At 38.0% G+C, this 19,795-nt stretch overlaps 1 protein-coding gene across 1 annotated transcript in view; it reads left to right on the top strand.

Moving 5' to 3' along the window:
• The window catches only part of SHC3 (SHC adaptor protein 3), a 79,926-nt gene that overhangs the window by 38,363 nt on the left and 21,768 nt on the right, over positions 1 to 19,795 (top strand). The window contains exons 3-4 of the mRNA XM_075211126.1: positions 7,641 to 7,704; positions 14,734 to 14,853. Coding sequence (XP_075067227.1) covers positions 7,641 to 7,704; positions 14,734 to 14,853 — 184 coding nt within the window. The remainder of the gene's footprint in view (positions 1 to 7,640; positions 7,705 to 14,733; positions 14,854 to 19,795) is intronic.

Genomic DNA, 19,795 nt, shown 5'->3' with positions numbered 1-19,795 from the left:
TGCGGTGAACATGCTCCATGTGCTGGGCAATTTTTAAGAGGGGCTTCTCACAGTACAGGCAGCTTTTTGTTATACACACTAGAGTCATCACTGTTTCTGCATAGCGTTTAGACAGACACCGTGTTGTCTCTCTGACCCTCTGTGTTTAACTAGGCTAGCAGAAAGTCGAGAATAGTCGTACATAGAACTCATTTCTGGGTACCTGCACTCTGCTGCACTGGTGGGCAACGAGGCATCACCGCTGGTGTCTGAACCGATCTCCTCCGAAGTGTCAGGGGCATACTCGTCTCCATTGCTCTCTGGGCTATAGTTGGAGTTACCTCTGTCATGCTTCACTGTCCCCGCTTTACCTTCAGCAGCAGACGTATTCGACTGTGTCTTTACCCGCTTGGTGTACAAGGAGGGGAGAAATCCTCACATGCACCCGACAAATGTGATTTGTGGGGACATACCAGATTTTTATGCTGAGCATATCAGCAAACTCCCCTGCATTGATTAGCCTTGAGAAGCTTTGTGGGGACCTCAAATTGTATCCCCACTACGACTCAGGTCCCCTCAGTGTTGGTGTGTAAACAGATCAATGTCCCCACAAGCATATGAATGCAAGCACACACACACACACACACACACACACACGCCCATTTCTGCCAGCTGCCAATTAACCTACCAGTATGTTTTTGGACTGTAGAAGAAAGCCGGAGCACCATACATAGTTTGTATGTTCACGATAGTTCACTTAGAACTGTGCAGTTGGGGAATATGTTTTGTCTTGAGGACTGCTATGTATAAATCTGTTAAAGAAGAACAATGTTTTTATTACAACAAATTGTTTGCGGATTATATACTTTTGGCCCTGTCCAACCCCTGCATATCTCTCCCCAGTCTTCTCTCTGAACTAACTTGCTATGGACGTTTGTCCAGATATAAGATCAACAACACCAAATCCCAGGCCATGGCGTTCTTTATATCAGCCAAATGTAGAGCATGTCTGGAGGAGTCATTCAAATTTCAATGGTGCCCTCAGGTAAATCTCTACCTAGGCATGGCAAGACATGATTCCAACCTGTATCGATTTAATTACTCCTCCCTGATTGACCGTATTGGTCAAGATCTAAACAAATGGCAGTCCCTATATATTTTTTGGACTGGGTGGATTAATGCAGTAAAGATGAACATTCTACCACGCCTGCTGTATTTATTTCAGACTTTACCGGTCCAGGTTCCTCCCTCCACTCTGGCGGCACTACAGACAGCATGTAACAAATTTATATGGGAAGGCAAGAGGCCCTACCTCAGACGCGCCACCCTAGTGAAGCCTGCGGACGAAGGAGGACTTGGTCTACCTTTTCTTTCTAATTATTGCTATGTGGTGTATTCACCCAACTACATCACATGATTTCTTGGCATACTAATCTAGGCTTGAAAAAATGGGTGGATATTGAGAGCGCCATGATCCCGGAGGCCCCAGTGCACCTTCCATCGCTGTCCGGGAGTAACAGACCTACCTCAGCATATGAATGCCCCATAATCCGATTCACTCTTTCTATATGGGACTTTGTGAATAATCTCTTCAAATTGGCCCCTTATCCCTCTCCACTAACCCCAATATGGAAACATCCCCAGTCCCCCCCAAGCAATGTAGAATGTAATATCTACAAATCCGTAGTTTTATTTACTCACAAACAGATACTAAAAAACTCAGACAATGATTGCCCTTAGAGCGCAACTGCATTTACGCAGTGGGATGTAGAGGAAATATATCAATCCTATATTGTTTCCATCTCAAGCTGGACTTGCCCCCCCTGGACCCACACTAGGAGGCATGGGAGAAAGACCTTGGGCTGGTTCTGGACAGCGAGAGATGGTCGGCAATTCGAAAGCAAGTAGCTAAGCTATCCATCAATGCGAGTGTCAGGGAAACAGCTTATAAAGTATACTTAAGATGGTACTTGGTCCCAACCAAGCTCCATCGCATTTTCCCAACCACATCAGACAGGTGCTGGCAAGGCTGTGGTGGACAGGGTACTCATATGCACATTTGGTGGGACTGCCACATTATCCAATCACTATGGAATATTGCACTGACCCTTCTTCGCCAACTCACAGTTGTTTCTTTTTCCCAGGGACCCCGCAATATTTTTACTCAACAACTGTTCCCTCCATAAGCAAATTAACAGGCCATCTGGCCGTCTAGTCAAATTTGTCAAACTTGTATACTATTAATAGCTCGAGCTTGGAATAAAACTCTTCCCCCTACCAGACCCGAACTGATAAACAGATTATGGCACATTTCATCCATGAAATATATCACAGCATTCCTTAAAGACTCACTCCCAAAATTCCACGAGACATGTACCCCATGGTATAGACTACATAAACCCCCTATCCCGGTTAACAGGTAACTGAGAACTCTTGGCCCCCCCGTTCTCCCCCCATCAACACTTCTCCTTTTCCCTTTCTTCCAAAATTTTTTCCTAGCCTTTTTTCCCTTACAAGATTAAACCCACTTTGATGTGTTTAACTCATTTTACAAGTAATATTGTGGAACTAATGTTTCTGTAATACTGTTTTTCTTTTTTCGTTTTACTGAATATTTTCTACAACATTGTTTTTGTACATCGTGTGAAAATAGAGATTTTTTAAAAAAAAAAAGTTAAACCAGGACCTATATTGGGTGAAGATTCTAGACTCTGGGAACTTTTCAGGACTATTGCTAGTTATACCACTAGATATGCCTCTAGTAATGTTAAAGATACTGAAAAAATATGGAAAAGGAAAGATTTCTTACATGAACAATTTCTGCCTACAGCTCATTTATTGATGTTTGTCAACAATGACTCATTGATGCTTATCATTTTTGCATTTGTGTTTATGTACTGTTTCTTAATTATTTTTTGTTAACTTTCATTTTTAGGACAGTGTTTATGGACTATGGTGTGGCAGCGTGAGAGAAAACAAAGAACAAGCTTGGACTACATTTTTTTTTTTTTAAAGAAAATGGCACAAAAAACGGGGCAGAGAACAGCCTCACTTAGTCTAAGTAAAATGCATCTAAAACGTGACCTATTGGGTTATTTTCATTATGCTAAACACCCTTGTCTCTTTTCTCATCGTCAAGGTGACAATCTTTTCCATTCTGGAAACTGTTATTTTTTAGGTTTTCAATGGAATCCTATTAAAACCTGCTTTATTAAAAACGTAACTCCCTTGTTCATATCTTTCTATTTCCTCATTGCTGTCCTTCTTTATTCCAATTTTCACTTGCATGACTTTTCTAAGTATTCAACACCTGAATAATTTTTCTGATATTAATCACATTGTTGTTCTTGACACCACTTTGGAATGTTATTGATATTTATCTTCCATCTGTCTGCAGGGCTATGCCTATTTTACTTAATCTTTTCATTTATCCATTACTAAGACAAATAATATTTCTGAAATGATTAAAGATTATCAAATTAAGGTGCAGCATAAGTACCCCTTCTTACTTCTGAGAGTGCAGAATATCATTGAATCTGCTGGGCTTTGTGGCTGTATTTGGACAGGAATGTAAGCTTTATCCCCTCCTCAGTGATGTAATGTCTACTGTGACGTCAGCATCTATGACACATATTGAACTATGCCCACCCTATATCACAGTGTATGTGGTCTCAAAATTACCTTTATGCCTTATAATAGTCCAATCCAAATTGATCGGATCATCATTGGACATGAGGATAAATTTGTTATCAGCTTGTGTGGTGTCACCTTCCAAATGCACTAACAGGCCGGAATGGATACTTCCTATCTGACACTTGGCCAAATGGCTGGATCTTGTCCAATTTGGTCGCCTCAATTCCTTAAAACCAATACAAAACAGCGTGTTTTAGTCTTTGACCACCTTTGTTCGCTTTTATATAGGACTATAATTTATGGCTTGTCATTTGCCCCCACACAGTACTTCAGTAGGTATCTACAAAAAATACATCAACAGGCTACTTTCAGTACATCACTGTACTATATGTTGCGTACTCCCCATTCATCAATTCCATTTGCCCTTGTTGATAATCAGAGTGTTATGATAGTATTAGTATTTCAAATAAATTATTTCAAATCACTTCTTGCTCAAAATGTTTATCACATTTCACATTTTTTTACATTATGGGTGAAAGTCAACTCGCGGCTTATTGAATCTCCCCCAATAAGTTTTGATAAAACATTTGGAAAGTAATCAAAACATGATTTTGTCTTAGTTCTGTTGTCACTGATGTTTATTGCATGTATTATGCTGCTTTATTACAAATAGCTCTTTGCTGTGATATCAGATGTGAAGTGTGTTATGATCCTTTTATCTCTTTTACTAGCCATTTACAGAGTGATGTTCTTCAGAACGCTTGTTAGCCTCATTCACTCCATTAGCCCATAAGAGAGGAAAATATTTCTGATAATTGTACAGAGTGGGATTGTCAGGCTGGATTCTCATTTGTCCTTGACAATATCAGCAATACTTCCTCTCTCATCAACTCAAATGTATTGTGACAAAACATTCAACATAATGTACAGTGGAGCATGACAAAACATGTTTTGATTATTGTCCAGTTGTTTCTAAAACCTTAAATGAAAAGGGAACTGGATGGAATGAGATTAAATATTAAGCAAGAAGTGGTTTATTTTTTCAAAACACTTTGTTTATGGGCACATGTAGTGGATATTTCCAAGATGAAGAAGGTGTGAAAACGGGATTATGAAGATTGATGACTGGTGTAGTATTTCAGATAATGATGTATTCAAAGTAGCATAGTGTTGTGGGTTATGTAGATATATACTACTAAAATACTATCTTGTCTTTGTATACTCATATTTTAAAACAATGACATACATTGTACTTGTAGCTTTCCTTAACTCATCATCCAAATATAACTAATAATATTATAGCAATACATTTATTGCAGCTCTGATATATTTCAAAGAGCTATATATAAATGGTATCAAACATCAACATATTATACACAACATAGTGATCAGTTTGCTGGTGATGTGACTGTAAATCTGCATAGGAGTGTACTGTATGTCCCAGCTTCTTGAAACCATACATTCTCATTTTGACCCATTTTAATTTCATAGATTTTAATAGATCTTACTTTCTTGGAGTTAGGTACCTTTATTTTGCTATGAATACTCTACATTTACTATAATCATGTGTTCTTATGTGTGCTTCTTGGATATATTTTAAATTGTTAATATCTTTTTAAAGGGCCCCTATGTAGAAAATAACTTAAACTTAATTAAATTCCATACTAGACTTGAAATGAATATTCTGTTAATATTCTTTTGTACTCTATAGTGTATGGAGGGGCAATACAATAATATAGAGTTATGTGATAAGTGGTTTTAAGACATCAGAGAGACATCATTTTGTGGGAGTTCATTGAGAGTTGAACGGAAGTCCATTTGTCCAGCATAGTTTTTCTCTTCGTATTTAATCTGTCACAATTCCCATGCACACAAACTGAAAGGTATTTTGAGAGGTATTTATCTGACACTTGCAGATCCTTGAGCTTCGGATCAGGGGCGTTCATGTGCTGATGTGGTACATAAGGGTGTTCACATATAAGATAAGATAAGCTCCTTTAAGATGCAACTTATTTTGAATTACTTATCTCTGAAAAGTGTTCTTTACCAAATGTAATTTCTGTGCCTACTTTGATTATGATGAATACCATATATTTGTTCTGAAAGTATTCACACACTAGATTTAAGGTTTAAGGTTGCACATATCATAAAATGTGTGTAACTCAAAATACAGATGTGTAAACCAAAGTGTACAGATACATATTTGCTTATACACGGATAGGCATCTTATGCGCCTAACTCCAAAACACCCCCATAGTGCCTAAGTTTTCTTGTGTTAAACATGCTACTTGGACCAACTTAGGTTTACGGCCTACAGTGGAAAGTCTGTTAACTTTACAGGTCAGTCCGGTATACAACTCATGTGTAACAAGTCTGACTTTGGTTGTATATTTTCCTTATCTGCACTGGTGATTTTAATATAAATTGCTTTAACCTGTGTATCACCAAGCAACTCACTTGTACTAGAAGTTGTTCCCAAATATTATTGTAGTGACGAAAGAAGACCTGTGAACCAAATAGAATGATCTAATCCAAACTGTGATCTGTTCTACTCAAATCCTAATAATATATGTAGTATCTATTATACAGACATTTTATTTTTAAACCTTTATTCAGCTTTCACTTTCTTTTTTTGGTAGAAATATGAGAACTATTAAAGGGGATTTAAGTCACTTTAAAGAGACAACAATCAGATGTGAGTTTAATGGGCCCTTCCCTTTGTTGCCAAGATACTCTGCACTTTACAGGACAGATTTTCATTAGTGAATCATAACCCATTATCAAAAGAGATTTCCAGGGGCCACAGTAAAGGATTATTAATGCTCATTTGATAGGAAAGGGCTAAAAACCCATTGCTGCAGGCTTTCTCCCCTGATTATAATCAGATGGAGAAATTCTTACCAGTGTTCTACTTCTCAGGAGTGTGCTCCATTAAAAACCCCTACTAGATCAAGAAATACAGTATTATATACTGTATACAGGATACAAAGAACTCCAGAATAACAGCTAAGGATTTTTTGGTATCCATTATATTGTATAATGTTAGTGTTCATAAGACCTCTAGACTGAACAGGAGTAGTATATATACAATACCAAGGGGAAAACCATTTCTTTGAATGGAAAAAATAAAAACACATTAATGCTCATTTGAAATCAAATACTGGGTGATACAGAAGAAGAATGTTTGGAGAAAATAAAACAAAAATGGGAACCTTTTGGCATAAATGAGAAAGTGTATGTTTGTAGGCATTAAAACACTACAGCAGGGATAAATAATTCTCTATGCTGCCCCATATGTCTGCAGCAGTTCTGTGTTGTATGTCAAGAGAGAAAAATCACGAGTGGATAAGCCTTAATTGTTGGATTTAGTATGAAGATGTGGTCGGCGAAACACACTGAGGAATTGTAAATACCTGTGCGAGCAACACAATTATGTGGTTAACCACCCCTCACTATTGATTGTTGGATTGATCTGTTCAAAAATACATAGTATTTGGGCAGCATGGTGGCTTAGTGGTTAGCACTTCTGCCTCATAGCACTGGGGTCATGAGTTCAATTCCCAACCATGGCCTTATCTGTGTGGAGTTTTTATGTTCTCCCTGTGCTTGCGTGTGTTTCTTCCGGGCATTTCGGTTTTCTTCCACAATCCAAAAAACCTACTAGTAGGTTAATTGGCTGCTGTCAAAAATTGTCCCTAGTCTGTCTGTGTGTGTGTTAGGGAATTTAGACTGTTAGTTCTATTTGGGCAGGGACTGATGCGAGTGAGTTCTCTGTACTATTGGTATATACAAGTATATGTTTGTGTTGTGTTTTATATTATTCTCTTTCTCTATTTTTAAGTGTTAGATTGAAATTATATTAGAATATATGTCAGTGTTATGCAGGAACACGCGCCTATTCTCTCGTCATTGTGCATACTTTGTTCTTCTAAACAAATTTAACATTTAATATGTAAGTGTAATATTAGTAGTCTGTTATCTAAAAAAAAACATCTTTGTCAAGACAACGCATTTGTGTTTTATTGCAGAGAAGCTTTCAGCCGGGTGTGTGAAGCTGTCCCTGGCACCAAAGGGGTCTTCAAGAAAAGAAAGGTATTTTTATCTAGTAGTCTTTTGATTTACAAATTTGTTGGGCAATATTTTGAATTTATTAAGCATGTTAAGGACATTATACTATGCTGTGCGAGAGGGAGCAGGTCAGAAAGTTGACCCTTGTGGTCATTTAGAGATTTAGAAAAATACAAGTCCTTTGTACTGTTGTGCCTGTTTTAATTAACATGTGCATAGATCAGTATGACAATATGGAGTTGTTTTTCAATAGGAGCAAAACTTGCACTGTCTAAGTGCAGGATATTCATAGTAATACAGCTGATACTGCGCATGAGAAGAGGATTTTGTTTTTCTGGATAAGATATTCTAATTTTCATATTTCAAGTGGCGACTCTGAATATTTGGAGATAGTCATGATTTAGATTAGAGCCTTTATAGCCATGCACAGCCAACCAATATTGCTGGAAATAGGGGAGACCAGCTGAATTCTCTTGTGAATCTTGTAGATTCTCCTGCTTCTAATAAATAAATAAATAGGGCCTGATATAGAGATGACAACAACTTTGCAGCCTGAATGTAGATTTAAACGTACGACTGCAAAATTGCAGACTCAACATTTGCGTTTTGAATTGCATCTTCTTATAGAGAATCAAGATGTAGCTGCATCAAAATACATTCAGAGCATATAGATGCAATCGGAATAAAGATATGCCAGTCATCATTAACTTAATGATGACTTGATAATAATGATGATGACTGGCATATCTTTACTGTAATAAAATAATTAATAAATTAAAAATCCTATATACCACCCCCACCCAAAATTGTAACCAACACTGGTACTATAGTCTGGGCTGATTACCACTAAAGCAGGGGGACATCGAACGTATGGTCCCTCTACAATAGCGGTAACTTGCACCACGCTATTCCATGCTTGGCTGGTCCCTCTATAACATGAAGACGCAGGGCTGACACGTGGCTTAAGTCCCTAGAGCATACTTGCCAACTTTAATTATTAAAGTCCAGGAGATCTCAGGCAGGGCGTATGGTGGGATGGGGCGTGACACGGTCAATCGTGTCATTTTGCCCCCGCGTTGAAAATGTTTTTTTGTTGTGGGGCAGGGCCAAAATAATGCGATTCGCTACCATCCTGCCCACTTCACTATGAAGTCTCTATTCCTGTTGGCAACAATAAACCTTACCCTGTCATTCTTTACTCAGAACTTTTCTTTGTTTCCCACGTCCACTTGACGTGGGAAACAAAGAGTTACATTCACCTTAGAAACATCTCCAGAACATGTACATATCTCATACAAGACACTGCAAAACCTTAATTCATGCACTCACAATCTCCAAATTGACTATAGCAACTCCTTTGTGACTGGTCTGCAATATATTTTGAATGCTAAGACTAGACTAATTTTTCTCCAAAATCCCTCTAACCCCAAACCGGTGGTAGTCATATTAATGACTACCACTATACCGACATCAATTAAACCTACAAAAAAATTCAGATTTCAAGAATGCCTAAAAAAAGAAAATAATGACAGTGACGTCAAATTAAACTGCTGGAATTTACAGCAATTGGTATGTAGCGTAAGGATATTGGCTATTTACACTGTTATTTTTATTGTAAGTCATTATTTTCTTTTTTTAGGCATTCTTGAGATCGAATTTTTTTGCAGGTTTAACTGATGTCGATATTACCGCCATCGTCAAATGGTGCCCAACCCCCCCAAGCCAGCATAGCAGTGTGACTGGATCATACAGCCTCACTATTCACCTTTTCCCTTTCCAATCTTCCTGGAAGAATATACAATCTTTCACCCTTAAGATTGCATCCTGTGGCCCTGATAGCTCTTTGTCTGTTTGATAATACACAGTTTTATTTTATTACAGCCCTTATTCCAAATTGTAAAGCACTGTGGTGTATGCTGGTGCTTTATAAATGAAAGCTAATAATAATAAAGTTAATATGTGCCACTCTCTGCCCTACTCTGTCTTTACGTGATGGCATATAGCAGTGTTGGCTAACCTGTGACACTCCAGGTGTTGTGAAACTACAAGTCCCAGCATACCCTTCCAGCAATAAGCTGCTATATATTAGCAAAGCATGCTGGGACTTGTAGTTTCACAACACCTGGAGTGTCACAAGTTAGCCAACACTGGCATATAGTATGGATCAGCCCACTATCACTGGGGTTTTGGATGATGAATCAGTGTTATTGAGCCACTGCTTTTCTTATATGAGTAAAAAGGTTGAGGACTCCTGACTAATGCTTCTGGCTTACCAGAGTTTCCCAGTGGAGTGTCCTACTGGCTGTAATGCTGTGGTGGTAACTTTATTACAAACACATGGATATATTAATGTTTATAAAGAGGATGCCCACATTTCTCAAAAATTAGATTACATTTTTTTTTCTAGTACAACTTAAAAATGAGAGCAAATGTGAGGGGTTTCTAAGGGTGGCATAATATTTTTAACCAAGATACATTTGCTCCATTTTATAGATAGTACATGGATACCGTTGATTTTTGAGTAAGTAATACTTTATTATAATGGGTGTTTAATCTATTGAGCTGGCTACAGGTAAATGTCAATCTTTTAGTATGTCATGCAAGGATAACAGCTCGGGAAAAACGTAATGGATTGTATAAGCACAGAAATGAAGGACAGGAATATTTACAAATACCTCTGTGAGTGGAAAGTGTCAGCATATGCTGCAGTGCAAACTGTGCAAATATGCAATTTTCCTTTACACACAGGTAGTGATATTAAAATATTTTTGGCATAGAACTATCTGGAACGATGTATAGAACGAAGGCCATCTGGTAAGGCTTGTGTTACTCGCAAAGCTGATGAAGCCTGGCATGATTTAAACTGAGATGCATGACTCATACTATGCAAATGTGAGGTGATGAGAATATATTTGCTGGTGGTGTGATAATATCACATTCTTACTTCTGTGTGAAGATGCAGGTAAAAATAGCAGATTACTGAATCATTCAGATGAGTCTAAGAAGCTGTTTTTATATATATATTTTTTATTTGTAAATTGTGTAACAAAATGCATGAGATTAGCTTTGTGTACAGGACCTTTAATCTATCAGTCAGGCCATACCATGGGTTAAATGTCTACACACCCTTATTAAAATGGAAGGAGTTTGTGATGTAAAGCCTGAAGACAACATAAATCACGACAGACCTTTTTCAACCCTCAATGCGGCCTTGCACACAAACAATTTAAGTGAAAAACAAATAGACATTTTTTAGGAAAAAGAATTGTACTCAAAAAACCTACAATACCATGGTTGCATAAGTGTGCATACCCTTTCATAATGGGGTTGTAGCTGTGTTTACAGTTAACAAATCACATTCAAAATCATATTCAAAGGTCATTAGCATACACCTGTCAGCCATGAAAATGATTGTGATTAACCCCAAATCAGCTGTTCCTTTAGGATTTCCTTGCAGTTTTCATGGTTGCATCCTACTGGGATATCCATGGTCCATAAGCAGTTTTCAAAACATCTATGGGGAGAAGGGTATTAAGTAATTTCAAAAGCATTACATGTACCATGGAACGCTGTGAAGACAATAAGTGGAGGAAATGTGACGACTGGGTCAAGAACAGGACAAACAAAGTTGATGACAGGACAAGGGTATAACTAAAGGAGCCTACCAGGCCCACGGCAACATTAAAGGAGCATCAGAAAATTTTGTCAGGGACTGGTTACTTCCTACATGTGACAGCAATCTCCTGTATTCTGTATATGTCTGGGCTATAAAGTAGGTTGGGAAGATGGAAGCCATTACTCACAAAAAAAAAATCCATCCAAGCAAGTCTGAATTTTGCAAAAACCCAAAATATTCAATCACCCAAATCCATGTGTGTAAATGTTTTCTGTACTGGTAAAACCAAGGCTGAACTTTTTTGCCTTAGTTCTAAAAGATATGTTTGGCACAAAGACAACACAGATCATCACCCAAAGAACACCGTGCATACCGTGAAGCATGGGACAGGGGCTCTAGTAATGATTAAGAATAGCTCCAAATATTTATATATTTTGGCATGAAACCTGCTGGCCTCTATCAGAAAGCTGAAGATGAAGAGGAATTTCACTTTCCAACATAATAACGATCAAAAGCACACATCCAAGTCAACCAAGGAATCGTTTCTAAAACGGAAGATCAAAGTCTTGGAATGGCCTAGTCAGAGCCCCTATTGAAAATCTGTGGAATGACCTAAAGATTGCTGTGCACAGGAGATCCCCTCACAATTTGACATTTTTAAAGTGGAAGAGTGTGATTCAATGTCAAAGTCCAGATGTGCAAAGTTGAGAGACTTATTTAAAAAGATTCACTGCTACAATAAAAGCAATAGGTGCTTCCACAAAGTATTAGTGCTTCTACACTATGCTACCAGGGTATTGTAAGATTTTGTTATTTTCACTTCTTTTCCTAAACATTGTGTATTTGTAAAACCAAAGAGGCATTTCTTTTCATGTTCTAAGCACTACTAGAAAAAGTACATCTTATTGGTTTCTATCAGTCATCATACCACCTTTTTTATCTTCACAAATGTTACCCAGTGTAGCATTTTTAATGTTTATGAACACAAGACAGCATCCTGCCTGACTTAGATTGCTGCCATCGGGAAAGGTCAAACCGAGATTTTAGAACACTGCAGTTCAATGACCAAGAAACCACAGGATTCTAAAGTGATGATATATTACATAAAGTGATTAGAGAACACTGTTCTCCTTCCACACCAAAGCCATTCTGCTGTCAACTTAACAGAGCAATGACTTTGGCTTGACAGTGGAACAGCATCCCCCAATCATTTTCATATTGCGCTATCTGAAATTCTATATCATCATATTAGAATGCTGCTCTTTCCTTCACAGACAATAATGGCATTATAAAATCACACTGTTCTTACTCATATCAGTCCCCAATTCTAGGATTTATTGTTTTCACAGATAAGTGTAAGCTAATTACTGGATATCACAATAAGAAAAATACTCCTTAATTAAGTCAGATTGATTTAAGTTCCAAGGGTACACATCAAGTAGAATTATTGGCTTTTCAATGACCAAAATATTTAAATTTTAGCTTGAAAAATGACATTTTCAACCTTAAATTTAGACACTCATGTGAGATCTTTGCGATGAATGAAAGTTTACCTGGTGTTTGTGTACAGTGGATGCAGCCAGGGGTGTAGCAACTGCCATTGCAGCCCATATAACTGCTGTGGCGTCCAATGGGTGAGGTGGGACAATACGTGTCCATTCAGTCTGGAGTCCTGGGGTAAATGTATCAAGCTGAGAGTTTTCCGGTGGGTTTGAAAGTGGAGATGTTGCCTATAGCAACCAATCAGATTCTAGCTATCATTTTGTAGAATGCACTAAATGATAGCTAGAATCTGATTGGTTTTTCAAACCTACTGGAAAACTCTCAGCTTGATACATTTACCCCCTGGAGTCCCACATTCTGGAAATGTGAAGGGAATAGTTCTTGAGAATTAGAATAATTACAATGGAACTGAAATACCATACTGGGCTCCACTGTACATACGCTAGCCCCCACATATACTAAGTCCCAGGTCGCCGGGAGTCAAGCTAGGTATCAAGACTCGGGCCTCACTTAGGGGATGAGTCCTTGAAGTTACAAAGTTGCATCAGTGCCACTGCGAGGTGTCACGTGGAGACCTGAGTCTCTAAAAGACTTTGGCTATCCTGTGACTGGTCAAAGGATGTGGCAGCAGGAGGAGGTCCCAGAATTCCCCAGTATTGACCGGGAGTGGGTGCGTGGCGGTTTCCATATGGGGCAAGTTTAATTAAGCACTGAATAAAGGGCGATACCCCATATTAGGGGGGGTCGCTACATGCAGACAGCATGGACACATAGTTGAAAGGGGAAGGAGTCCCCACATAAAACTTGAGCCAGTGAGAAAAAAAGAGGGACACCCCAATAGAGAAGGGAGGTCACTGCTTCTAACAGTGTGGAGCCAAGTAATTCTGACTTCAGGCCATTATTATATATAGAGTCCTCATGCATGGCCAGGGGAGTGCTAAAAAGCCAGCAGTTGTGGATGTGACCCAGAGGAGCAGAGAGGACACCAGAGAGGCAACCATGCAATCTGCAAGTGGATGAGTGAACCACAATAACCAGGATGACCTGTATATAATGTACTGTGATATTGATGCAAAACAACTATATTGCTAGTGCTGAAGTACTTGAGCAAGAGGAATGAGGAGATGTAACCTACAAGTGATAGGCAACTATTAGTTTCAAATGTGAACTGTCTTAATAACATCTGGAGACATATTTAAGAGTGTGTGCAGGAGGAGTTAGTGGGGAAATGTATGCGATGCAATCAATTAAGAACTGTGCTGGTGTGAGAAATGTGTTATATATTTTGTTTATTCCATTGCAAACAAGAATTGTGCTGGAGGTAGATGGCAGTTTAAATAAAAGAGTTTATTATTAAAAAGATGGTCTGGTGGCCAAATCATTGAGACATTTGTTTGCAGTGCACCCTAAGTTACCACACCTGTGTCCCAACACCTGTAAAGAGACTTTGTTGAAAAACCTGCATGTATGGGAACCCCATGGTCATTTACACCCATGCTCACACACAGTGACAGGGGATTACAGTACATTGTTATATAAAAGAAACATATAAAATGAAACAAAGAACAGAAACAGAATGGACCCAGCTGAGGAATGCTAACAGATGGAAACAAAAGTTATTACAATAGGTCCAATAGATCATTTCTTTATACCTTATTACAAACCCTACCCAGGTTAGAGTATCACAACCGAGGATTTCTTCACAATCAGCCGGTCCTTAGGACTGCTGTTTACACGCTTCATTCCTTGCTGTGCTTTGGACCAGATACAATCCTCCAAAGCTGTTTCTCTGCTAGCCTTCTGTATTGTGTTTCTAACATCTATAATGACTATTAGAACTGTGATAATATAAATCCATGTTTTGCAGCATGGCTAACATTACTTCATATGATACATTGCATTATGCTCAGTTTATCTTGTTCCTGATTGTACAGCCAGCAAATAAAATCCTCTCCAGCATTCTGGGAAAGAGCAACCTCCAGTTTGCAGGAATGTGTATAACGCTGAACATATCTACAACCAGCCTGAACATGATGACGCCAGATTCAAAACAGGTATGATCATGTTACCATGTTTTACTACTCACTCATTTTATGTTGAACCTATGGAATATGATGATGAGGATACATGAAACTACCCTGTGACCTGATCTGTATATGACTGGCACATGGGCTTTCCTGTTCTACCCTGCAGCATACAATGTTTTGTAAAGTGACGGTGAGTCAGCGTGCACAGCTTACCTGTCTTTATATTAGGGGAAGGGGGCTAGGGCTGGCCATGCACTTCAGAAATGGTAGGCACACCCCATTGTGACACAGCCATGTCCCCATCATGGCCATTTTGATTTCGCCCCCTTTTGGACTGTGTCCCGATTTGAAAGATCCAAAAGGTTAGTAGTATGCTTTAGTTATGCTTACAACAAATACATGTGCTGAATTATTTCCTTCATTGAGATGTTGCTGGTGCATTCAAATACAATAGCACACAACTTGCCTGCCTTTTGGCCGTTCCTGTTATTGGCCTACATAACCGCTGTCTCTTTCAGAAGTGTCCATCTTTTTGGTTTAAATTATAACTCTGTATGAATAAACTCTTCAACGACCTCAAAATCTATTATAGCACTCACTGTGCAAGCGAGGACTAATCCGTCTCAACCAATCAGTAACTAGCTTTAATAAATCAAGTGCAAGCTAGACAACAAAATAAAATATCTGATTGGTTGCTATTTGTTTTATTGTAGTGTGGAGGTGTCTGTGAAAAACAGTGCAAATGACTACACACATAAGCAGATAGTTGTATTCTGTTGGCTGGATTTCATTTAGAAATTTTTAGGCTTTGCTCTTATTTTGGTGCCACACAGACACATACACACCCAAATTGAGTAAATGTACAGAATAACTGCACATGTGATCAGATTTAAACAATTACAGATGGTAAAACTTAATCTTAATATCAGCTACTTATGCGGCTTTCATCTAGTATTAAATTGGATGCCCACACTATTTAAACAATTAAACACTGTAACAAACAGCAATAAAAATTGTAGTTTCGTCTCTATTTCTGAAACTTGTCTTGCCATGACAGCTGTGGTGAAAACATTTCACTCCAGAGATAACTTTTGCAGCGGCGCTAAGTGTTCTCATCATTTTCTTTAAATGGCTTATAGTATTTCAGTACCTTGGACAGTGGTGTCAGAGAGATACAGAAGAGAGAGGGATACTGATTTCAGGAAAACAGAAGCGGAGGAGGAAAGCATAGGAGATACACAGGCTGTGGGATAATGGAATATGCTTTATACCCCATGTCACTGAGAAACAATGATGCTCATAGAGTATAGGAGTATACCTATATCCCGTGGTACTCCGGAACACTAGCATCCAAAGGATCAGTCTGATTGTACAGACTGATAAGTCTGAACTGGACATTGTTGTCAGGGTGGGTACTTTAAAAATGGTCATCATTCTAGGTTTGTTCATGGTCTACCCTAGACAATGGGGGAAGTGGGGGCAACCGATACTTCTTATATACAGGTTGAGAAACCATTACCTTACTGCTATAAATATAACATATCATCTGACCACATAAAATCTAAAATATGATCTATATTTAGGAACAGACAGTGGTTCAAGAATATCACAGGGGGTCTGGATCTATAACAGCATGATCCAACAGCCCAATACAGTGGTAATATGCTACATAATAAGAAAAACACTATTGGCTATGTGGTAGGGGCAAAGTTAATGATCTGTTGAAAACAGTGTGGTGCACTGTCTGTATGATCTCATAAAGAATAAAAGTAGGTGGCCACCCACTAATCTCTTTGCAGTCTGGTGCAGCTATGGTAATAAAGCCTTTAAAATCGATATATAGTAAAGATTCACAGTCCATAAATCTCTCTCTTCAATCATCCAACATGTTTCATTACCAAGGTGAATTCTTTATAGATGTTTATTGAGCACAAAGCCCCTATATTTAAACATCTTGGGATTTAAACACTAAGGGCCTCATTTAGAGTTGGACGCAAAGTCTGTTTTAGGAACAAGTGTCCAAGATGCAGGCGGTTTTGGTGCTTTCTGCACATGCATGGTAGTGTTTTTTTGTTGGATGTGCCTAAAAAGGACTTTGCGTCCGACTCTAAATGAGGTCCTAATTCATTAATTATTGGATAACTGAAACAATCACAATCAAAATAAGCTAATTCTACATTAAAACACATATAGATTTAATTTTATATAATATCTACTTCATTGTGATAACTTTGTATACCCCTATACGAGACAATTTATTATTAGAAAGAGGAAACAAAGGAATCTCCCACTCCATAATTAGAAGCAGATATGAATCTCTTTAAACATACAAAATATCAAAATAAAAATTCAATCAGTTATTTTTGAAAAATACACAAACTATTATACAAATCTATTTTTATATAACTATAAAACTCCAAAGAAACCATACAGTCACTCAGCACTGATTGGGAGTTCATTATTCCAATTCACTCATTTTCTGACAATACAAATCTCTTTTTGGAAACTCTGGACTTAAATGCATGAAAGGGATAATGATGTGAAAGTTATGAACACCTAGTTAACCCAACTTCATATAAGTAATTATTGTTGTTACTAGTAATTCCTTCACATTCAGATGCACCAAACAGGAGCTCCCACTTCACACACCATATAAATCCAACCATGTGTATTACAAAGGGACAGAGATTTGAATATAAATCATTTTCATAATCCCCCATATGTTATATGTGAATATCAACTAGAATTATTTTAAGGACTGCTTCATAATTGCAGCTAGTTACATCATATACAGAAGCTTGGAATTAGAATATATATACACCATATTAGCTGTAATAGCAAAACACTCCTATAGAAAACCACACATTTTTTAACTTGGTTTGGATTGAATGAGCCTTTCTCTGGCAAAAACTTTTTTGTTCACCAGAGTTTAGGCTTTACACATAATTATAAATAGACCCCTTATAATGATTTTATAATACACATCCCACGTATGAAAATCCTGTGCTTGCCGCTGGCATTGTTTTACAGTGCATCCAGGATATCAAACATTTGCAGTTCCCTATGTTGGGTTTTTATTCCTGTTATGGACAGTGGTAATACAATATTAACACAGTTAGCTGGAGCACTGGTCATATAGTGATCATACGATGAAGTAATGGAGTTAAAATTACTTGCCCATTGTACAGGTAATGGGCAAAAAATGGAATCATGAGGGTAAATGTGGGAAACCAAACATTTTGAAAGCAAGGGCTTTCAATACAGTTGTGATTTAAGTAAATATTAAGCATATAACATCTCATCATGGTCAGCCTCATGCATAAAAATACTGGACAGCCATGGTTGTCTGTATTATTGACTAGCATTATTGACTAGCATTTCAGGGACTTTGAAAGGGGGCTAATTGTTGGCATGCTTTGGTTACAGTGACCAAGAAAGCTCATCTTGCTAATATTTCTTGAACTACTGTGTCTAAGCTTATGTCAACATGGAACTCAAAGTGAAAAACAATATCAAAGGCCAACAGTGGGTGGAAGAGCATACTCCAGCATACTCCATGACTGTGATATCTGTACATTAATTCAAGTGCAAGGCAAAACAGGCAAGCAACTGAAGATCAATTGACTGCAAAGTTTAACAACATGTGGGAGCAGGCAGTTTAACAGTCAGATGAGAACTACATTATGCATGATATCTTATTATGGTTGCAGTGCATAACCTACTCATCACATCTAATAATGCGAGTTAAGTGGTGTAGAGAGCAATGAACTACTGAGCAGTGTAGGAAAGTGATTTGGTCAGATGAATTATCCTTCGCCGTGTTCTCGACAAAAGGTGGTGAGCACGTGTGGCGCCAAGCTAAAAAATCTACAGCCCTGAATGCTTGTGTACAACAGTGATGGGTTCTGGGGGTTCTGTAATGTTGGACACATTTTCCAGGTATCATTTAAATGCGTCATTCCCTTAGAAGGCAAGGTCAATACTCAATAGTACTGAATAAACACCCAAAGTTGCAGCATTTCTCTGCATACAGGACTGGTGTCCTTCAGGATGACAATGCCCCAATCCACAGAGAATATGTAATGTTATCATATGTCACGGCCTTCTTAGACACCAAATCTGAACCCAATAAAGCCTTTATTGGATATTCTGGAACAATTTCAGTGACACTGTTCCTACCATTATCACCTAGATATTAGTTGAGTGACTTTCTTGTGGAAGAACGGTGCTGCATCTTTCCTGCATGAATCCAGTCATTGGTAGATTCAGTGTCACCATGGAAACATCCCATGGTGCACAGCATCCTATTAGGTGGTTTATACTGGTATTTCCTTTTTTTTGTCCACTATATGTAGTTGCCCATTTCTAATCTAAAGTCACTAGTGACCTCATATACTCTATGAACTACCTACTTTTTGTCAAAAAAACCAGTGCTGTGCTGGAATAGTGTTTTGTACCTGTGTAACAAATTATAAAAATCTTGGAACACTTAATTTACCACAACCGAGTCTTTAGCATCCTCCTTTGCCTGTTGCCATATATATTTTTTTGAATATCACAAATTCATCTTTGTTAAAATTTCTTACATTTTGATTAAGTGCCAATTACATTTCCTTTATCTCTAGATTATGAAAAAAAGAGTTTTGATGGTGCAAAACGCCACATTTTTAATTATGAATATGTCACGCCTGGTTTAGAGTTGAACATAAAGATACCCTGCTTACATTTTAGCAAAGATTGTTTGGGACACTAGGGCTTCCATGTTTGTATTTTGATTTGTATGTACCGTAAGATACATTGAACTTTAAATCTAGCACCTAGAAGTGTCCAGAGCAAAGATACAACCCTTTTTATCATCAAATCCAAAGCTTGCACCTGGTTTATGATGCTGCAAAATATAAATCATATAAGTCTAAATAATCTTTTCTGTTTCTGTTAAGCCAGTAGCTCTCAAATCTGTCCTAACTGA

Source organism: Mixophyes fleayi, chromosome 1 (genome assembly GCF_038048845.1).
Source record: "Mixophyes fleayi isolate aMixFle1 chromosome 1, aMixFle1.hap1, whole genome shotgun sequence".
In the NCBI taxonomy this organism is placed as follows: Eukaryota; Metazoa; Chordata; class Amphibia; order Anura; family Limnodynastidae; genus Mixophyes; species Mixophyes fleayi.
Note: the sequence above shows the minus strand (reverse complement) of the source record. Positions and strands in the feature narration are given on the sequence as shown.